Source organism: Stegodyphus dumicola, chromosome 4, assembly GCF_044657685.1.
Source record: "Stegodyphus dumicola isolate Sdum_Otavi_A_Nest chromosome 4, ASM4465768v1".
Classification (NCBI taxonomy): domain Eukaryota; kingdom Metazoa; phylum Arthropoda; class Arachnida; order Araneae; family Eresidae; genus Stegodyphus; species Stegodyphus dumicola.
Window position 1 is genome coordinate 59870112 of NC_140771.1, and position 22912 is coordinate 59893023.

The 22912-nt window shown below is 33.4% G+C and overlaps 1 protein-coding gene and 1 long non-coding RNA gene across 6 annotated transcripts in view; one reads left to right on the plus strand and one right to left on the minus strand.

The window, feature by feature from the left end:
* LOC118198542 (uncharacterized) overlaps positions 1-1086 on the plus strand; it is a 211667-nt gene extending 210581 nt beyond the window's left edge. For all 5 annotated transcript variants that reach the window (XR_015040678.1, XM_085814991.1, XM_085814990.1 and 2 more), the window contains one exon: positions 937-1086. Coding sequence is in view for 3 of the 5 variants with exons in the window: in XM_085814989.1 (XP_085671115.1) it covers positions 937-1040 (104 nt within the window). In the remaining 2 variants the exon portion in view is untranslated. The remainder of the gene's footprint in view (positions 1-936) is intronic.
* Positions 1-22912, minus strand: part of LOC146997559 (uncharacterized) — a 63146-nt gene that overhangs the window by 33426 nt on the left and 6808 nt on the right. Inside the window, exon 2 of the long non-coding RNA XR_015040679.1 lies at positions 21653-21795. This is a non-coding gene — a long non-coding RNA (uncharacterized LOC146997559). The remainder of the gene's footprint in view (positions 1-21652; positions 21796-22912) is intronic.

The window sequence follows — 22912 nt, forward strand, 5'->3', positions numbered from 1 at the left end:
TGAGTGGTGTAGAACTTAGTAGAACTGAACCACAACCAATTGGAGCCAAGTTGTATTCAATGAAGAATCATGATTAAGTTTGGACGTTGATGAGAACTGTGTAAGTGTTTGGAGGTCCTATGGGTAGTTCCTCAATCTTGCCTTTGCTTTATAGCAGCATACTGCTCCTATAGTTGGAATGATATTGTAGAGTATCATTGGATATGACGCCAGTCACCTCTAATACTGATCCATGACATCCTTCATCTGAGATTATCAGATGTCATGGCTCTCAGTGAACTGGAAGTTGATCTGTCAGCACTATCGTTATCTTCAGGGCTGATGTTTTTATTTTATTCGCCTTATAATTCCGTACTAAATGTAGTATTTCATCTCGATGTACTCCATCTTTGATATGATTTAAATCAAATTCCTCGTCATTATAATTCGCTTCCAATAGTGAAGAAAGTGACACAGAGGTTATTGAAAACGAAAAAATTTCGATTGACAAGTTAGTCGGTATTCTCGGCACAGCAATTATAGGACTTGAACAGCGGAACTTTGTAACTGAACAAGAAATTATGTCTGTTTATAGAATTAAAGAGAAAGTATTATCACATAAAACGAAGCAACTTAAACAACTTACATTGAAAGAAATGTTTAATAAAGTAAACAAATAAATATTAAGCTTTTTGTAAATTTTTATACCCTTTAGATCATAATTGTTCTTTTTTTCATGAATTCATATCTTGAATTTTATAATTTCTGCATGCCATCTGATCAGATTTAAACTAATGATCTATAATCCGGAAAAATCGATAATCCGGAATCGCCGAAATCCCGACGAGTCCGGATTGAAGACTTTTGACTGAAGTTTCAGATTTTATATCATTTGTTAATAAGTTATATTATGATTAGTTTTCTTTCATATATATATATAATTTTTCTTAATCCTAGGCATACTAAAGGAAACATTGACAAAGAAGTATGGAAGATACTGGGACAAAGAGTATCTAGAATTTCTTGAAGCTATATTAGAGACTAGCGGGAGTGGTAGCTAATGTATGAAAATGTGCAATGTAAATAAATATAAAATAGTTGTATGTATTCAAATTGTGTTTTTCCTCATTTTATATTTAAGTATTGAATATAAATTTGTTTTCTAGAAAGTGTGAAACACATTTTTTAAGTTACTTTATGAACCCAAAGAAATATGAGTTTGACACTATTTGGTAAAGCATATGAAGTGCATGCCAAAATATTTGGTAAAATTTTTAGATGAAAAAATCTGAAATTAAAATGCATGTTAATGAAAAAAAATTAAATTCTTCTAGTTGCTCTGTGTGCTTGATAATTAGTTCTGAAGTCACTTAGACATCTGATAATCACTTTTCCTCTATTATACTTCATACATCGCATAATTTAATATGTAACACAAATGTTTATTGATTTAAATTGTTAATAGCAAAAATAGCTTAAACCAAATATCATTTTTTTTTTATACTTAGTAAAAAACTAAAGTTTAAAATTGAAATTGAAAATTCTTTTGAAATGAAACTGGTTTAAGCTACATGAGCTTAAACCAGTTTCATTTCAAAAGAAATTCAACATTGCTGTTTACTAAATAATATGCATTTCTGATTAGTACAGGCCTTTGACAGACAGCCTGCAAGTTTATTTTTAATTGTATATAACTAAGAATTCCATATAGCTAAAAAGCTTGGCCTTATTGATCATTTTTATTGTTTTTACGATTCTTGTGTTACAAAAGAAGTTTTGGGGGCATTACAACTTGATTTTGGAAACCTCTAAACTCTGAGACGTTTATCTTTTGACCTAGTGGTAAGACTGGTTATTAACTCCTGCGAACCTTAACGGTATATGCAGGGATTATTGGAACTACTCAATTAATTATTATCAACCACTATACTGTACTCGTCTCTGATAGAAGATTCACTGGCCTCGCCAGCAATTATCTTTATTTAAACAAAAATTCAAATACAAAAATAATTACAATTATCTTGATTATGCTAAACTATACAATAATGATTCAAACTTAGGATTGTGATATAATACAATAAATCCAACTTTGAATAGTATTAAAAATTATGCAATATATACAACCTTTTGCATAAACAAATCAATTAGATTACATTATAAATAGATTATTTAAACAATTTGAAATATGAAATCCTTACAAAATTCTTTAACATTACAGAGATCTTATGAACACATCTTCTTCTGTTTCAGTTATAATCTTCATTATTTCTTTTATTCCATTTTTAGATTTTTTATCCTTGAAGATTTTAACCATATCCGATTCAAATCTCAATTTTGGTATAAACTTACACTATCTTTCCTTTAATAAATCACAAGTAAATACATGATCAACATCCGCATCTTTTTCTCCACATTGACACATAATAGATTTAATATTGAATCTATTGTAATAAAACGGAATATGAGCATGATTTGTGAGGAATTGATAACCATTTCCAATACATCTTTTAGTTTTTACTTCTTTTAAAAACTTAAAAGTAAATCTACCTTTTAAATCATTGTCCCAATATTTTTGCCAAACTTGGAAAATATTAATCTATAGTAAATTCTTGAAAGAAACAAACGAAGTTGGAAGAAACACGTCAATATGCTCTTTCTTAGGCGCTTGCTTTGCATAAAGATCTGCCAATTCATTCCCTAAATGACCAACGTGTCCACGTATCCAGTGGGAATTAATATTTCTTCTCTTAGAAATATCCAAAAATAAATTATGGGCCTTTAATACTAAATCAGAATAAATCTTGGAAGAAACTAAAGCTTGTATAGCACTTTGGCTATCTGAATACAAGTCAATATCTTCTTGAGAGTCTTTATCTCTGATCCACTCCAAGGACTTTAAAATAGCGTAAACTTCCACCTGAAAAACCGTTGAATTGTCACTCTGTACAATACTTAATTCACCACTTGAATGTATATACAGCGCTCCTTACATCCAATGAAACCAGAGCAGTATGCAATTTATTCTTTCTATTTTCTTTCACTTTTTCTAATAAATCTTGAATAGCCAGAGTAGTACTTCTACCCTCCATAAAACCATATTGAGAAAGATTCAAAACATGACATGAATTCAAGTGAAACCATAATCTTTTAGTCATAAGTTTATCCAGAATTTTTCCAAATATAGACAACAAACAAATAGGTCTATAGGAAGACGAATCATTTTTCTCTTTACCCTCTTTATTTAAGAGAATCAAAGGAGCCACTTTCCAAACTTTTGGAAATATGCCTTATCTTAAACAAGCGTTGTTAAACTTTATACATGAAAATAGAATTTGTTTTTAGAATTTCCTCGATTATATCAAGACAGATGCCATCAGGTCCTGGAGCACGACCTTTATCCATTGAATTCACAACTTCTAAAATTTCATCAATTGTAAAATCCAAGTCGTCATAATCATTTATTTACATAATTCAAAGAACTTTGTCTTACCTCTTTTTGAAATTCCGTATCATCAATATTTACATCATCTGGAAAATGGTATTTAACCAAAATTTCTTGAATAGATCCTGTAAAAGAGCCATCATCCTTTTTGAATAGAAATTTTTGAAAAAAAAATTTTTTGAATTGAAAGTCAATGCTGATTTAAATTTATTAGTGGTAACCTTGTAGGGAATACCAAAGGGTTGATTTAAGTTAGTTTGGGAACACAAATCGTCCCAAGAATGATTTTTGGCAGAATTAATTTCTCTTTTATAAAGTTCTCTTAGCCGTTTATAAATATCCACTAAAAACTTTTTATCATTGTCATTGGAAGCTCGAAGAAATTTTCTTCTAATCGTAGTTTAGATCTCAGTAATTCCAAACTTTTAGTCCACAATATTGCCTTTCTCTTTCCTAAGCACCAGCTCTTTTTTAGCCAGTTCTTTTCGCAAATAAATATAATTTCTTTCGTTAAACTTTCAACTACTTTTTCAAGATTCCCATCATCCACCTCTTTAACATTAAACTGATCCATTAAAATCACTAAATCTTTCTTAAAATCAATCCAATTTAATTTACTAAGACTATATTTTTTTTTAAATTTGACAATAATCTTTTCTTATCAATATTAATCTCAGTGTAATTGTGATCACTACAAGAGACGTCAGAAACAACTTTCCACTCAATACTATAAGAAGAATGAGTCAAAGTTAAATCGATCCATGAGGAACCTATAGTACCCTCAAAGGTGCGAAAAGAGTCTTGAGTTATTCAATATGCATAGATCATAAGCATTAACAAATTCTGGAACCAATTTTCCTCGGGAATCTTCTTGGATTCCCCATACATTACTCTTAGTGTTAAAATCTGCTCTAATCAAAATTTCTCTTGTCTTTTCTTTATTTATTTAAAATCATAGAAAGTTCACTCAACTGTTTTCCCAAATCAGCTTTTGGTGAACAATAAGCAGATATCAAAAGTAGATCATTAAAGCCAAAATTCAATTTCAATACAAGTAAACAGAAGTAAATATTTCTACAACAGAAATAGCACTATCAAAAATGACAATTCCAGCAAGTGGAATTTCTTTATCAGAGTAATACAGGCTGAATTGGGAAGAAAATCCTTTTATTTTATTATCTATATACTAAGACTCTTGAATAAGCACAAAGGAGTATTTTTGTTCAGTAAAACCTTGTTGTAATTGAGACATTGCAGCTTGTGCATGATGTAAGTTTATTTACAAATAAACTTTTAATCCTTTAGAACTAAGAACCATAATTAGTTCTTTTGATTAATAATTCAAATTGTCTTTTTAAACATGAGCAATTTTTGTCTAAGCTTGAGTGTCTCACATCAAATCCTAATTTATATTTACTGTTGGCAATAGTGCGATTAATACATACAGGACTGTTATTACAATCCCAATGGTTATGATCTTTTTGTGCACATTTTGCACAAACCATTTCCTTAGTTTCTTCATTCTTCATTTTTGATAGTGCTTAGTGCACCTTTTGTGGAAGTGTCCAAACTCTTACGATGTTTGAATACTCTTTAATTGTGTTACAAAACCACTTAAAGTTCAATTTTCCCTGATTCATTTACGGTTTAAATCTCCGGGGCTGGACTTCCACCACCCAGTATACTTTATTATTTTTGCTTTTAATCTGGAAAAGGGGATTAAATCCACCTTCTTCAAATACTGAATTTTATTTTAGTGTAGCTTCCTGCAATTCTTCTTTCTTAACATCAGAATCAATATTATACAAAATGATTTTTGGATTTTTCTTAATTGGGGCTCTCACTTCAATATCTTCCTTTAACAATATATTTGTCTTAATCTCTTCTTCTAATCTATCAACTTCTTCATTATTTAGACACTCAACAACGATGACTCCATTATTAATTTTTCTAACATTCCTAATTCCAGTTTTGAGTTTAATGGATCAATAGCTTCTACAACCTTCATTTTAACTTTTTCTGAAGATATTCCTTTTACTTTTGGATAAATTAATGCTGCATGTTCATCTTTTTTCTTAGTTTTATCTTTCTTTGGAACTGATCTTTTTTCCGATCTTTGTTCCTTTACCACATCAGCAAAAGATTTTTTCATAGATAGTTTTTGAATTCCATCTAACTTACTTTCCAAGTTTTCTATCTCCAGTACCTGAGAAGCAATAAAATTAAAAAAAGCTTCTTGCACTTTGAAAATCTTTTTCCGTAGAGGAATCGTGACTCTAGAAGCCTCTTCTAGACTCGTTTCAATATCACTTATCAATAATCTAGCCTCTTCAATTAGTTCATTTTGAGGCACTGTCTCTGTTTGAACATTCTTATTCTGTCCTAATTCAATCAGGACCCTGGGGTTTCCCCGATTGAACTTGGATCCTGGATTTTGACCTCCCCCTTGGGAGGAGGAGCCCTCAGACCATGCGAAGGTACCAGACTCCTGGGAAGTTTATACTATTGGCTTTTTTCAAAAATAAACTTTATCAATAAAACTTCGCTTTTCTAATAATAAATGCTTTTAATCACAAGATTAGCCAATAACTTCCCCTGACCTAATGGTAATCTCACTTAGGATGGAAAAGTACCATTCCCTGTAGCTCAAATGTAGTAATTGTGATTATTGTAAGCGTTATTGAAATACAAATGGCAGTGACATTGTCTACAGAATCATACCTGTCTTACTGAAATGGTGAAGAACAATATTTGTATTAAAATTTATTCTGTTACAGGAATTGTGAGATAGACATTGCAGAATAGCAAAGAGGAATTGTGTTATTTAGCTGAGTGCATAGATGCAGAGTAAATGGATTGGATTATTTAATTATAGCAAAGCACACAAGGGCTATCTGCCTAAAAGGAGGGATGCCTTCGGGGAGGACTTTCTAAAGGACACTGGCCCGTATACACGTTACACATGGGGGAAACCACGATAACACCCATGCAGCCAGCTCGTTTGCGGGATTCGAACTACCAGTGTTCAGCATCTTTACCGCTCGGCTGCTGGTGGGCTCGCAGAGTAAATGAAATCTCTCGATTGGAGCATTTAAGTGCTTTCCAATCATCTGAATTCATTCACTTTGTATGCATTGTGCAGCACGCATACAAAAGTTTTTAGCCACCTCAAAATCAGCAGTATAATTCTGGTCAGAAATTAATGTTCATCAATAGTGATTCCTATATTTTATAATTAGGAAAGTTTACAAAAGTTTTTAACCACCTCAAAATCAGCAGTATAATTCTGGTCAGAAATTAATGTTCATCTATAGCGATTCCCATATTTTATAATTAGGAACTCTAAATCAACTGCAAACAGTGAAGCTGTCACATGTCTTTGTTGAACAGACCTTATGATGTGAACTGCATATGATTAGAGTAGGCTTTGTATTCTATAAGCACAGTACACAGAAGATACGTCTTTTCAAAGCAAGGCATTGAGTTGCACATTATAACTGAGCTCTGAAGTGCTAGATTTTATTGCAGATGATTGAAAACAAGTAATTTTGTCTGCTGAGTCTCAGTTTTATTTGTTCTCATGTGTTGGGAGGTGATGACATTACAGGCTCAATGATACCTTTAATTCTGGGTATGCCAAAGCTTTTGTTCATTTGAAAAGAGTTCTGTAATGTTTTCAGTTATATATAACTCAATTACTTCAGTTATATATGTAGTTCAGACTTTCTTGTCTACATGATAAATTCAGACTGCAGATGTATCTTCAATGAACATTGAATGATGAAATATTATCTTACGCCCTTCCTGTTCAAGACTAAGTATCACATTTTCAGTCTCTCTTTCAAAGATGACTGATGCCACATGCACTGGGCCAGAGTCTTAGCTAGGGTTTCCAGCGCCCAGGAACAACTGAAGATTTCGCGCCCCCTACTGCTTGCCAAGGATGGAAAACATTTAATTATAAAATGTGGTAACGTCAGTTTGGCGCCCCTTGGATTCTGCGCCCGGGGACAGATGTTCCCTTTGCCCCCCTCTAGCTACGCCGCTGCACTAGGCTAAAAGTGACTAAGTGGCGTGACAAACACTTAATAACACTGCCTTATCTTGATTTGCTGCCAAATCATCAGGGCTAAATTTAGTTAAAAATGTGTAATCTTTTCATACAGCATGTGAAACTTTCGAACAAATACTCATATTCTTTAGCAATTTTCGGTACAACTGCTGCACAAGAGGCTGTGTATTGATGCTCAGTACATTTACAAACTTGCGTAGTCTTTTTTCGGTACAACTGCTGCACAAGAGGCTGTGTATTGATGCTCAGTACATTTACGAACTTGCGTAGTCTCTTGTACATAATATGACTAAGTGTCCTGTTTTCGAGCAACCTGTCCTATTGTACCCAAGGATGTTGAATGTTGAAATGTCTTCTTGTTAGAAAGAAAGCAACCTTCAAAAACAATTTAAAAAGAAAAAAAAAAAAAAGTGAATTTTTTTTTTTTTTTTCCCCCTTGAAAGAAATGATAGTAGCACATAATACTGTGCCTATAATGGAGCATTCACAATGTGTTTCACACATATGCAATTTAATTGTTATTTGGTTGCGAGGACACGTAGACAGCTCGTGTATCTTTCTTAATGACTGAATACTGTTTTTTCTGGACATGTATTACTGTAGTCAATTTAAATTTCTTGTACCTGAATCCTTTGTTATTACAGAGCTTAAATGCAAGTGTACTTTTATTGTTAACTTAGAAATGTAGTTCATGGAGATGCCTGCGATACTGAGGAATAGTTAAGATCAGGAAAATGTGAAAAATTTTATAACGATGTTACTTCTTTGATGCTTAATTTTTTTAATTCATCAACCGTGGAAGATTTGGAAATTGCTGCAATGGAAGGTGCTTATTATATCTCCTGGGTTTATTGTATGGTGCAAGAAAACCTTAAATTTTTCTCAAGCAGTTGTTCTAAGCAAAATTCAAACATATTATGTAAAGAAATTTAGATGTGCTTGTATGAAAACAGAATTTGTTCTTGTAAATGTGTTAGCGCCGATTATAGTAGGTGAATTAAAATTTTTTCTGAGTGAATGCAGTTGCGTTACTATATTCAATGATATTTCAAACCGCAGGTCCAATGAAGTAGTCCCTCTTTTAGTTCACTTCGTTTTACCGTACAATGGCACAGAAGTCAAATTTATAAGAATTTCAAGATCAGCCAAGTGAAATATTAGACATTATTGTTAGTTGTCTAATGAAAGTATGAAAAGAAAATAATTTGTCATGAAAAATTGTGGCATTTTGTGTTGATAATACTAATTGCAGTTTTATCAGATTGAAAATATGAGGTGCCAACAATGTTTATACAGAATTAAATTTATCTTTGGGAAGAACATTGTTAGAAATCGTATATGGCACTTGCACAATTCACAATACAATTAAAACTGCTGCAGATTGTCTGCCTGCAGACTTTTAGTGTATTCTTGTGAAAATATAATTCATATTTCTAGATGCATATTCTTCGCTTGGAAACTGTGAAAGAATTTAATAATGAAGTTTAGACAGAGTTTCTGAAATTGCTAGGCTAAAAACGAAATGGCTTGTGCTTATGCCTGCTATTGAAAGAGTGTTGGATAATTTGAACTATTAGAAACCTTTCAGTATTAGTCAGCAGCATTTCATCATGCTAATTTAAAAATCGAGTGTCAGAGTATTTCTGCAATTGAAACTATAAAAGAAATAAATTAGCTTAAAGACGGTTTGGCTGTGAAACAAAATATTCCGTTTATTCTCCTCTGCACTCATAATGAATGTAATGACAAAATTGGAAGAAAACGGCTGCAATGAAGTATATAAGAACTGCAGGTATTGAATTTGTAAAATATATAAAGAATATTTGAAGTAGTGGACTTTGTTCTGTGAAGAATTCGAAATATATGAATAGGCGAATTTAACCAAAATACTTATATGAAAAGCAATTCAAAATGTAATTGATGTATTCATTGAAAAGATATTAATTACTGTATATTCCGGCGTCCACCGGTGTATAACGTGCACCTATAATTTCATACTATGTTTTTTTAGGCATATTCGCCATACAACGCGCACCCTTTTCTTTACGAAAAAACCTGAAAGATTCATCTGTGATGCTCTCATCTTTTCATTCATTCTGAAGTCATTCATGCAAAGATTTTCCCCAGGCTTTCGAATAATGATATACTGAATTGACAAGTGATAAGAGAAACAATATATATGTGGGGTGGAGGGAAATCCTTGAGGGCGTAAATAATTCTACAAAGAGGGTGGGTTGTACTCAATGCAGTCAGGTGCGAGAATGTTATTCTAGCGTTTAGAGGAAAGGGAGACGTAATTTGGTTTAAGAACGTACAATTCCGACCCTAATAGAATTCGCGGGATTTGGAGTCAGATGTTTTCTCTTTTTGCAGTTACAGTAGACTCCCGATTATCCGCGTCTGCCGCACAAAGTTTTTTTTTTTTTTTTTTTTTTTTAACAAGCGTAAAACAAAGAAAATAAAAGTGTTCACAAAACTGAGCGAAACATTAACTTTGCGAACATCATGCTTATTTATGGCAAAAATATCCCAGGCCTTCTCGGAACCTTCCCCTCGGGCCCTCTGATGAGTAAGTGATTTCTTACTTACCCTTGCAGTGCCCGCTCCACCACCCTTTCTCGTCTTAATCTTACTGACACGTCCACTTCCTCCCACTCGCCATTGTTAGTTTAAGCCTGATAGTGTTTGCGAACCGTTCCGAGTTCATTTCCTATTTTTTATTGTGTTGAGTGCTTGTGCTTTTTGGTTTTGTGTTTTTCGTTAACGATTTAAAATGTCAGGAAAACGAATTTTCTATCCTTGTGCCTTTGAAAGATCTCGTTTATTTTTACTTTCCACTGACAACAAGTTTATGTCCACTGGTAGCGTTACTGCAAGACATGATAGTGATTCTTTCCTTGCTGCTTTTATGACCCGTCGCTTCACTTTCAAATGCTAAAGTGCGAGTGGGAAGACATCTCCACAAATTTGTTCAAAAGATAGTTCTTTTTTTAAAACAAATTCTTCAAATTCATGGTGGAAATCGTCGGCTGCTTGTTGGTCACCACTAAGTTTCTTCCCATGAAGTCCAATTTCTCGAATTCCTTGTCGCTGTTCCATGTTAACGATTCTCGAATTCCATGTTAACGATTGTGCAAAAACTAGAATTAATTTCCAAAGTAGCAAACAGCGCTACAAGGCAGCAGATGGAATTAGATTACGGAATCGCGGAAACAACAGTGCGTGACATTCTAAAGCAAAAAGACAAACTGGTGAACTTTGCATCAATGTCGGACAGTGCTTCCGCAATGAAAACGCAAAAAACTTTGAAGGGTTCTACCTTTGATGAGATAGACACGGCATTGACAGAGTGGTTATCTCAAGTTCGAAAAGAGGGTACTCCTGTGAATGGTCCTATCATTGCAGCGAAGGCAAAACCTTTTTTTGAGTTGTTAGGCCTGAAAGGAAATTTTGATGCGTCTTCTGGCTGGTTGACTCGTTTTAAGCAGCGACATGGAATTCGAGAAATTGGACTTCATGGGGAGAAACTTAATGGAGACAAGCAGCCGACGATTTCAACCATGAATTTGAAGAATTTGTTTTAAAAAAAGAACTATCTTTTGAACAAATTTACAATGCTGACGAAACGGGACTTTTGTGGAGATGTCTTCCCACTCGCACTTTAGCATTTGAAAGTGAAGCGGCGAGTCATAAAAGCAGCAAGGAAAGAATCACTATCATGTCTTGCAGTAACGCTACCAGTGGACATAAACTTGTTGTCAGTGAAAAGTAAAAATAAACGAGATCTTTCAAAGGACAAGGATAGAAAATTTGCCCGTTGATTACTTTAGACAAAAAAAAAAAAAAAAAAAAAAAAAAGATGGATGAACCGAAACATTTTTCAAGAATGGTTCGAAAGCATCTTTTTTCTTCCAGTGCGTAAACATCTTAAATCGAAAAACCTGCCTGAAAAAGCTGTGCTATTGATCGACAACGCACCTTCTCACCCAGCAACACTCGTGCTAAAGTCTTCTGATGGACAAATTTTTGCAAAGTTTCTCACCCAAAACTTTACTGCACTAATCCAACCCATGGAACAAGGAGTCATTGCAACAATGAAGAGAACATACGGAACCAAGCTGCTAAAAACAAAAATCGAAGAAGGTTATGATCTGAAAGAGTTTTGGAAACACTACACAATCTTGGACGATATTGTATCTGCATGGGACTCAGTGAAACCGTCAACCCTCATAAAATCATGGAGAAAACTCATGCCTTATGTTGAAGCCAACAACAATCAAACCCCTTTGAGTTGTGAAGAAGAGAAGGAAGATGTAAACACGCCCTCGGCAACTCTTGCCGATATGGTGAAAACAGTTCCGTGTGGTGAGAACGTCGATGCTGAAAACATTAAGGAGTAGTTGGAGTGTGACGTCAACGAACCTGGCTTCGAACGGCTTGACAGATGATGAAATTGTGAAGAAAGCAAGGGGAAAGACCGATAATGAAGGACAGCGAAGTGAAGGCGAAGAAGAGCCCATTGTGCAGATGCGGAAGACTCACAAAGAGGCTTTGCAACAAGTCGACGGATTGCTGAGCTATTTAGAAGAAAAAGACGACGCGGAGTTGGCCGAGAAACTTATGCTACGAAAAATGCAATCTCGGATCAAGAGAAAATGCTTCCAAAGCAAGAAGCAAACACAAATGACAGATTTCTTCAAAAAGGTGTAGTTTTAGTTATACTTTTGTAATTACATAATAGATTACAGTATTAAAACAGTACATATGTATTAATTTTTCCGTGTATCCTTGATGCCCCTCGTAAGTATACAAAGCCCTTTTCTGTTTTCATTAACAAAATGCATTTTAGGTTAGTTTTGAGTGATATACTAAAATATTAAGCGTTAGTTAAACATTTTCTGCAGTTTATTTTACGTTTTATTGTATATAAAACGATTTTTCAAAGTTGGAATGACTGTTTTTTCTTTTGCTATACCCGTTTTTAGCTTTTTTTCGGATTATCCGCGATTTTTGTTATCCGCGGCGACCGCGCCACCCAATTCCGCGGATAATCGGGAGTGTACTGTATTTGAAGTGAACATCAAAGGCATCAGTAAATCACATTTGCTTTAGTTAATCCTTTAAGACGTCTTTAAACGTTTTCAGAGATCTCTCTAAAAATGCTTAAGACGCGTATACACGGAACTGAAATTTCTCTAAAAATGATTAAGAAGTGTATACACGAAGGCAAGGTTTCCCGATAAATGCTTAAGACGTGTTGAGACGCTGCGCGAGATCTTCCTTCCCCCTGCGTTTTCGCAGGCGGCTGTCATTAGCACAAACTCTTAATAGGTTGCGAAATCTGTTTGAATAGCGAATGTTTACGGAAGAGCCGTCTGAGTGAAGCCTTATCGTCGGTTCAGGGGCAGTGCGTACGCATATCTTGGGTTCCCGCGAAACTTTCGCTATCCCAGTGTAACAAATTTGGCGATTTTTGAATATGTGTGAGTTCATAAAATTGGGAGTTGGAGAAGCCCAATATCCAACAGTTGCAACTGTAGAAGCGTGACGTAAGTGAAACACAAGAGTTCCGTAACACAAATCATGAAAAAATGAACCAACAGAGTCATTTCGCTATTCCTAACTGCCGATAAACCAAATCCGTCGTCGGCTCAGGCAAATTCGATGAGGTTCGCTGTTACGGGTGCCCGCGTGTAGACGCTGTCCCGGCATAATGGTTACTCGATTTTCGATTCTTTGAGTGTTCTAACAGTTTATGAGACAGTTCGAAGAAAATGAAAGTTTAGAACAGTTCACAGTATGGGTGAGCACGTAAATAGAGTCCGACAGAAACACACCTGCGGTGCAGGCCTTGAAGCGAAGGTAAGTGCGCATAAAAAGCAATAACATATCGTGGATAAAATGAAATGCCTTATCTCGCAGAATTTGAGAGTCTCTTATGTGTTACATTAACAAAATAGAAGTAGATAACATAAAAATAACAGTAAACATAAATGCAAACATAAATAAATAAGAAAAAATATACAATATGTACAGGTAAATATATACAAACATCAGCAGCTGCCCAGAAAAGCAATAAAGTGAGAAATTGCGCATAGGTATAATTAGGATGTAAAAACTGAGTAAGTGGGTATTAAGAATTACAGTTAATTATCAAGATATCTGGGGACCGCAAGCGGCCGTTTTCTATTGCTGTCAGAATTATAGCCATAACTTAGCACTGATGGTATCGTGCTATTGGTAACATTTGGTATATTTTTTAAAAAAATATCTGCGAGATTAGCAAAGTAAACACATAAAGTTGGTACTTCAAGCTCTTGGTGAACTGCCGAGTTTCTGACGAACCATCGACAATTCATCGCTTGTCTGAGTAATATATTCTGAAGTACTTGAAGTTTCGTTACATTAGTAAGACTAGCATATCCTCAAACAGGACAGGCATATGAGAAGATGAGACGCAAAAAGGTCTTGTAAATGAGTAATTTCTTGTCAATAGAAAGAACTGAGTTCCGGTCAATTAAAGGGATAAATGTACGTTTACGGACACGGAACTTGGCTATAATCTGGGTAATATGTGGGGTCAAGGTGAGTCGCATATCCAAAATAATTCCAAGGTATCGGGCTTCCTTAGTCCACTGAATCGGGATGTCATACATGTGGATGCAGTCTTCGTTATCGATGTTTCTCCTTCTGGTGAACCAAACGGCCTCAGATTTATCCACACTGATCTTTACTTTCCAAGCATTTAGCCAGGACTTAAGTGTGTAAATGTGGCTTTGGAGTGCTTGTATAACTGGGCCTGGAGATGCATTTTTTGAGCGAATTGCCTTGTCATCGACGTACATAGCCAGGGTGGTGTGGGGTAATTGTGGGATATCGTTCTGTAGATATTATAGTAAATGGATCCAAAGAGACTCCCTTGCGGGACGCCAGCCTTGATAGCCCGTGGAGTAGAGAGTGAGTTGTTTACACGAACGATAAAGTGTCTATCCTTAAGATAGGAAAAAGTGATGGCTGTGATGTACTCTGGGAAACCCAGAGTGATGATCTTGTGCATGAGGCCCTCAAGCCAAACACGGTCAAAGGCTTTAGCTACATCGAGGAAAATGGCACCTGTAGTCTGGTGGTCTTGAAGGCCTTGGGAGATTAGCTCAGTGACCCTATACAGCTGGTGGACAGTTGAGTGCTTCTTACGAAATCCATGTTGCTGGGGTATAATGATGTTGTTTAGTTCGGTGAATGCAAGGATTCTCTGCAAGATGAGAAATTCTGCGACCTTGCTTAGTGACAACAAAAGGCTGATGGGTCTGTAGGAAGATGGCTCTGATGGTGGCTTCCCAGGCTTTGGGACTGAAGTGATGACGGCGGTCTTCCAAGGCGAATGAAAGTGGCCCAGGCGTAACATTGCGTTGATGATAGCAACCAGTTTTAAAAGCATAAAAACACCCATGTTTTTGAGCATCTTATTTGAAATTTTATCTATTCCAGGACTCTTCTTGACTTGGAGTTTCTCAATATAGCCGTAGACCTCTGATGGTCTGACAGGAGTAATGTTGTTTTTGCGTGGCTTTAAGAGGTATTATGTCAGTGTGCTGGAAACCAGGTGTTCTATTGGAGGGTGGGAGATGTTGTTTGCACAAAAGTAAGAAGCATAGTGATCAGCTAGTGACTCAGCTTTCTCAATTTCGGTGGTGGCAATTTGCTGTCGGCCTTTTAGGGGCGGAATGTTTGTGTAGCATCTCTTTAATTTTGCTGTCACCTTCCAGACTAAGCTTTTCTCAGCTGAGAGGAAAGAGAGATAGGTGGCTCAGTCGTGTTGAATACGTCGTCATACAGCAAGTTTATAATATTATTCTGCAAGCTTGTTGAATGGAGATAAATGGTTTTACAACTGTTTGCCTCCTGGTACTTTATAGTAATGGAAGTCCAACCTCCACAGTCGCTGATTACATCCCAAAACATCGATAAAAATAGGAAAAATTCAGAAATGCAATGAGAAATGCATTTTTAATAAATCATATAATATATAATAGATTATGTATTCAGACTTCTTATTAAAAGCTGGTTACAGTTTCTAATTTGTCAAAAAGATATATAATGTCAAAATTAGCTTTTTGTTTGCCTTCGTATTTCAAGTGGAGTTTTTAATGGTATTTTCTTACTGCTTTCTGAAATGACAACACTGTTTTCAGCATGCCTGAGTTTTGGAATTTGTATGTGAGATTGACTACCTACTATAAACGCGAACTTACATGTAAAAAATTCTAAAATGTAGAAATTAAAATATTCCACTCAAGAAATTAAATTAAATGGAGTAAATGAATATTCCGAAAGAATTTATGGAGATCAATAGTGTTTAAATAATTTATTAAAATCTGGAATACAACAAAGTTTTAAAATCCGCATAGGGGAAGGGGAAATATCCGCCGTTTCTTGAAACTTTTTTTAGAAAAAAAAACTATTAGCATTAGTCTTTTGTTCTTGCAATTAATCGAATATAAGTGAAATGAAACAATAAGAGCGCGAAAGTGTTAGATATTTTGCGCAAAATCATTGCATTTGAAAAGATATTTTATTATCAGAAAATAAATTATTTCTTTTCCAGATGCCAGTGCTGATAACGATAAATTGAGCGAAAGTTTTTCTTTATATTGAAAACTTAATTAATACATTAATTCGACATTACCTAATAACTGTATCTACGCAATTATTTTGAAAAGACTTTGATACAAATGCTAATAAACGCCACCAGTGGTTGAGTGGCTAAGTCGCTGAACACTGGTAATTTGAGCAGGTCCAGGTTCGAGTACCGGGAAAGGCATTAATCATTTTTCACGCCTCCCGTTTCAAAATGATTCTACAGTGGCACCCGAACTAAAAGGTGATGGATAATGATTCTTCACCGCCTAGTCACCTTTTAAAAGGGTGGTATAAGAAGTAATCCTAATGATTTTAGATACTCTTGTAAGGTAATCTTGTATACGTCGCCATAATTAAAACGGATCAATGAGACGGGTTTCAATTAATGTATGTACTTACTGCTTTCATTAAGAGCAAAAATCCATCCCAAATCATCAGAATAATCTTCCATATTAATGCACATTTTTATTTTTACTATATTTTACTAAGAAAGAAGTTTCTCGTATTAGCAGGATAAAAAGGCATTGAATACTGCATAAAGTAAGCCCGTTCACTCAGTTATTTGGAGAAAACGGATAATTTTTCAATTGATGAAGGAATAATGAATTTATGGTCATCATATAGATGAGTGTTGAATGGCATCCGAAAATTTTCACAAGGAGCTAAACATAACTGAATTATTAATGACGAACTTTACCTAACAACAAAGACATATAAGCAAATATTTACGTAAAATGCACGAAAAAGAATAAAAAATACAGGTGATGTGAAGATTCGGAAATGAAATTTCCAGAAATAAAGAAAATCGATTTAATTCCCAACAGCGACCTACCGGCGCACAAGTGGATACGACCGCTGGGCACTATTTGTTTAATCCGGATTGAATTTCGAAACTGACTACATGGCATTTTCATTGTTTTTTTCTCAAGTACAGCATGAAACAGTTTAAATCCCTGAAGACTTTCATTAAGTCATCTTTCACATTTTTTGCCACAATCAGTTAAAACTAAGAATTTCGCTAGCATATATTTTCCTTGCAAATTATTTGTTCACGTTTGTTGTTATTATTAGACCTCAAAGGAGGTGCATTTTTTTTTTTAACTTAATGATTAAAATCCTGTATTAGAAAAACAAAATTTGTAGACATGATTGTACTTCAAAAAAAGTCCATGCCGAACTTCCGTACACGTAATAAAAAAAAATCCAAGGCAATAATATGAACGGTCTTCCATCTGTGTATGCGTTGCTCCCAATGACGCAACGCGTTCGCAACTATGGACATTCGGTGGTCGATTGCATTTATTGCCACCAGATGTCTCTGTACTTAACTTACGAGATTCAGACTCTTAAAATACTTAAATTCCATGTTATTGGAATTTTTTTTTTTTTTTTTATTTCTTATAAACTGTGAAAGTAAAGTACGCTAGTAAATTTTAGATAAGTAAGGTTATAATGCATATTATGAACATCACTAATTGCACAGAAGCTGAAGCAATTTTTAAAAATTTGTTGGCTTTTCTAGAAAACTTTTAATGAAATAACATAGAATTGAAACTGAAATGTACTGTTACTGCAAAACAAAACAACAACAACAACAACCAAAAAAAAAAAAAAAAAGAGTTAAATGCATTTAAAAATAGTTGGTATTTTAAAAATAAACAGAAACTGTAAAGAAAGGTACACCAAATTTACTCTGTACACCGCTGACTGCCATATGAGAGCGTATTTTTTTTAAATATACCCAAATTTCGAAAGAAAACAGGCAATATATATAAAATTTTAGCAACGATTTCTTCAGTGTCATAGCTGGGTAATTTATTAGAAATCTCGTTTGTTTTAAAATGCACTATGCGCAGTTATATTATATGCATAATTCATAAAATATTATTATATCTCATAAAATATTATTATTCATAAAATATTAATATAATTATATATAAAAAATTATATAAAATAATTCATAAAATATTATTTTTAATTTATAAATTTTAAATTCATATCTTTTTATAGAAGACGTTATAAAGATAAGCTTTTTTGGTACTTTTCCGTTTTGCCGGCGCAGGCGTTAAAGTTGCCAATAATGGTACAATTGATGCCAAACACAATATCCTCGCTGATAACCTTTTACGCCTCATTTCCAAAACAAATAGCAGCCATTTCATATTGATTGTTTCTTTCAATACTGACATACAATTACATAGAATTTTTACCCGGATAGTTCAATTTTATGCCCTAACATTCGCGGTAATTAAGTCAATTAGGATGCAATCGCACCGCTCACCCGAAGGCGAAAATATAGAAAAGGCAAAGTCAAGGGTTAAATTTATCAATTCTAATGAGAATTCACTAGCGAAGTAAAGAACTGCGGTTTTACGTAATTTCTGAGTAAGCTATTCGTACGAATTGAAATAATTCTTGCATTTAAACTTGTATTCCAAACTAAGATTTAACTTGAAATTAATGTAGATAATTACCGAGATGTTTGCGTGAGATGAGATCACTTGGGGTCACGTGATACGAACCGGCGAATCAGGATGTTGAACCATGAAAACATAGTAAATTCTTAAACGTCTTTTTACAAATCTATTGTCTTTATTTATTGGCTTTTTACAAAACTTTGAATGCTATTAAAACGTTATTATGCCTTCAAAATAAAAAATTCTTAGAATTAACATTTGTTAACATTTTTTATGTTGTCGCCAATAAAGTCTACTTTGCGAGATTTGCGCCGGCGAAACGGAAAAATACCGCTTTTTTCTCTTTATATATGTATACATACATTAAGTAAAGAAAATGGAAATATTTAATTATTTCCTCTGCTTCAGCTGAAGAAAACAGCATTTTAAAGCAATTATTATACGTTTTTTAAGAAATGTTTTATGAAATAGTATTTAGGGCATTAATACTGTCTAATTGGTGGTGAAAGTTTAGAGCTGGAAAAATCCCAAAGTCTCAGCACATGTATGTACATTCACATAAAAATGAAAAGAAAAAATATATATGTGTGTGTGTGTGTACAGGGAGTATGTTTTAAATTCGTGTTATATTAAAACTTTCAAAATAAATTCTGAGGGGAAAATTTAATTAAAATTCATACTCTTAATTAAATACATAACAACATGAATAAAACATTATATTTAATGCACAAAAATAACAGGAATAAATTATAAAACACAAATATAGATTAGATTAAAATACGGAGCTAAGAAAAGTTGCAAACAGGGTGTAAAAAGAGTATGGGATTCGAACTCACGACACCAAAAGTCATTTCTCACTTCCGTCAGCTTTACCACTACGCTACCATCACACTGACTTAGTCATTTTGGCTATGTACATCATCAAGTTAATGAATTCTTAAAACTAAATGTTTGGGTTCTATTTCAGTGTGCTATCGTCTAAAAAATTCACCAGAGGGTGCTACTTTGGTAGACGGTTGCACGGATTTTTGGCGATTTACGTTGGAGCGATTTTTACAATCGTCAGCCTTCTTGAAAAACGCTGTTTTTAAGCATAGTAAAGTATTCGAAACTTAAAAAAAATAAATAAATAAAATAAATAAATAAATATCGTTAAAAGTAATGGATTAATTTTTTGTTGAAAATGTCTTTTTTTAAGAGGGCAGGCAAGTGTAAATAAATACATTTACTATGAGTATAAAGTACTAAAGTAAGGCTATTATTACTTTCATATAGCAAAAAAGAGAATAAAAACACCGCTATAAAAACATTGTGCCAACGTTTAATTAGATTAAAATGTTACTGAAATTGAATATCGAATTAAAAATCATCCTACCAACATTTAAAAGAATTAGAATATTATTAAATTCAAATACTTTAAAATACGTTATATAAAATATAATTAACATTAAAACATATGTGACAATAATTATCTCAGCAATTTTTGAAAATAGTGTATTAATTTTTTTAACAAAATTTGAAGTATATAATTATAAAATAAAAGAAAAATATGTACTTAAATTTTTTTGAGTAATTTAACCTCTTGTTTATTAATAAGTACCACAAAAAAATCGAAATCATAATTGAATCGGATCTTTTAACCATCTTCATCTGTTATCCAAATATCTCGCACTTCATTGAAGAAGCAATTAGCGAGGTTTCCTCCAAAATTTCCTCTGACGCTATTAACAATTTCTAAATAAATCTTTGATTAGGAAAGACAGGTTGGCCAAAATAAAGTCTCAAAGGGCAATTTTTTTATTCCAATACGAATAATTCTTGGTAATTACCAATAACAACATTCGTCTTCGAAACGGAGATATCCATTTCATTTGAAATCCGAGGAATTCGAAGAGATGAATAATAAAATTTTAAAATGGCGCGGTAATGCACAAATATTCAGTAACCAATCAGGGAGCTGATTACATCACGCATAGAATTAAAATTATTTAAATAATCATTCATAATAAAATCATTTTTAAAACAAATGCAAAATTAAATTTTATTTTAATATTTAACAGCCATAAATAATGTTTAAAACATTAGATTAAATTTATAGATATTAATAAAACCAATTACTTTTTAAGTAAGGTGACGTCATTGATTACATCATCCACAACATAAAATTATATAAAATATTATAAACAACAAAATTTTTATTTCAAATAAAAATGTAAAATTAAATTGATTTTTAATATTTAGAAGCCATAAATAATATTTAAAACACGGAAGTTATGCATAATAAAACGCATTATTTTTTAATAAAATGACAACAAAGTATCGGTTACTATAAATAACTTATCCAGCAATGGGTTTACCATAAGTTGTATTACTCGCCAAAAGGCAAATCGCCAAAAAGTCGCCAAAATCCGTGCAACCGTCTACCAAAGTAGCACCCACCAGAGTTTGCTCTTCAGCTTCTAGAGCATTTCTTACAAAACTATAATTTTTTAAAGTGGCGTTCCGATTGAAGTTAGACGGACTTGATAAAAGCATATCCAAAACTGTTGCCACCAAATATTATTGCACTATTATATTTGAAGAAATTAAATAATAAAGAATCTGCATAAATGTATGTATGCTTTTCGCATTGTGATAAAACAACGGTACCTAGAGCCATTAAATTTTGAATGACATAATCCTATTGCGAATATGGGTATCTGGAAGCCCAAATTTGAAATTTATTTTATTATCGATTTCATATTTTTTAAAACTTTAACGAATTTTTGATTAACAAACAAAAGGATTTCAAAGCAAGCAATGGCAACGTTGTACAGAAAAAACATTTTTATCTCCAGCGCGTGAGACTTTGTATCGGAAATTCTAAAGATATGCTCAATTTAAAATTATCTTGCAATATTGCTCTTGAACTGAATTTTATGGTTTAAGTGCGAAGAACATGATATTTAATAAATAAAGTTAACACACAAAATGTTAAAAAAAGGTCCCTTTAGACGTAATTTAAAATCCAAAACCTTTCAGACTTTTTTTTTTTTTTTTTTTTTTGCAGAGTGTGCATAGTATATGGTTGTTAATATTAAGAGGAAGCGAAAAAAGATATACCTGAGATCGCTATCTATAAGCTTCAAACGGGAAGTTTTACAACGTTGCTCTTCTTTTTCGTTTTCCTTTTCTTTTCTTCATAAAATCATAACTTAGCTGACGTGGAATAACCCGCTTCAAGCTTTATTTCCGTTTGCAACTTCCTAAATGATTTATCCGACAAGACTTTGTTAGAAACCATGTAAAAACAATATTAAGGTGAGTACATTTCACATTTTACAATTTTAATTTCTTTGTTTCATTCTCATTCTGTGTAGCATTTTCTTTTCTGAGGGATAGGAAAGGAAATGTCATTCGGGTTTTAAATTTTTGATTTAAAAAAATGCAAACAACACTGAAAAGCTTACACATTAATGGAAAAGATTTTCTATTTGGAATTTTATATTAGCATTTTGAGATAAAGATTTGGCATTTTCCATACAACCATCTGATACTATTTTGTTTTGAATGAAATTTAAGAAAAAGAGATTTATTTTAGAATTGGCTCCTAAAATTGATAGATGGCTCGAAGGTTACGTAAATTCATTTTCCGAGGAACGATATTAATACCAGCAAATTGTAAAAATGTGTTAAAATCTAGGTTATTGCACTTTAAAGAAAGGTGGTGTTAGAATATCTGCCGACTCAAACATTCACTGCGTCGGTACTGGAAGCGTTCTCTGCCACTAAAAGTAAATTCACTCGTAAAGATCTGAAGTACCAAGGGTGAAACTAAATCCAGTAACTCTTTAGTAGTTTTTGAAATCTGGTGGTAATCCATGTCAGCTAATTGTGCTGTATTGTCTTCACTCATGCTTTCGTCAAACGGTACTTTTAAAAGTGCGCGGAGTTCCAGATTTTATTTAGAGAACTTGCAACAACTCTTCTATCATTTGTCTGCCATTAGTTACTCGTTTATTTCGCCGACGACTTATTTTTATCAGTCCTACAAAAGATGTATTAATATATCCAAGCAAACTTTCGCACAATTTTTCCATCGAATCATGGTGCAATTCATTTTGTCTGTTCATTAAGTTAGCAGATCTATCATAAAACATATCTTGATAAAGTCTTAGAAATTTGATATCTAGATTTAAAAAATATCATTGTCTTGAAAAGCTGTTTTTTTTAGCTGACTTGATTTATTCCGTCTTGGGCTATAAGATCACCATATTTGCTTTGTTCATTAGAAACAGTTCTGTGTTATACTGTTTTGGTGTATCAAACATAGTATGCCCTTGTTATTCTCATTAATAAAAATTCATTTGTCTAAGTAACTCT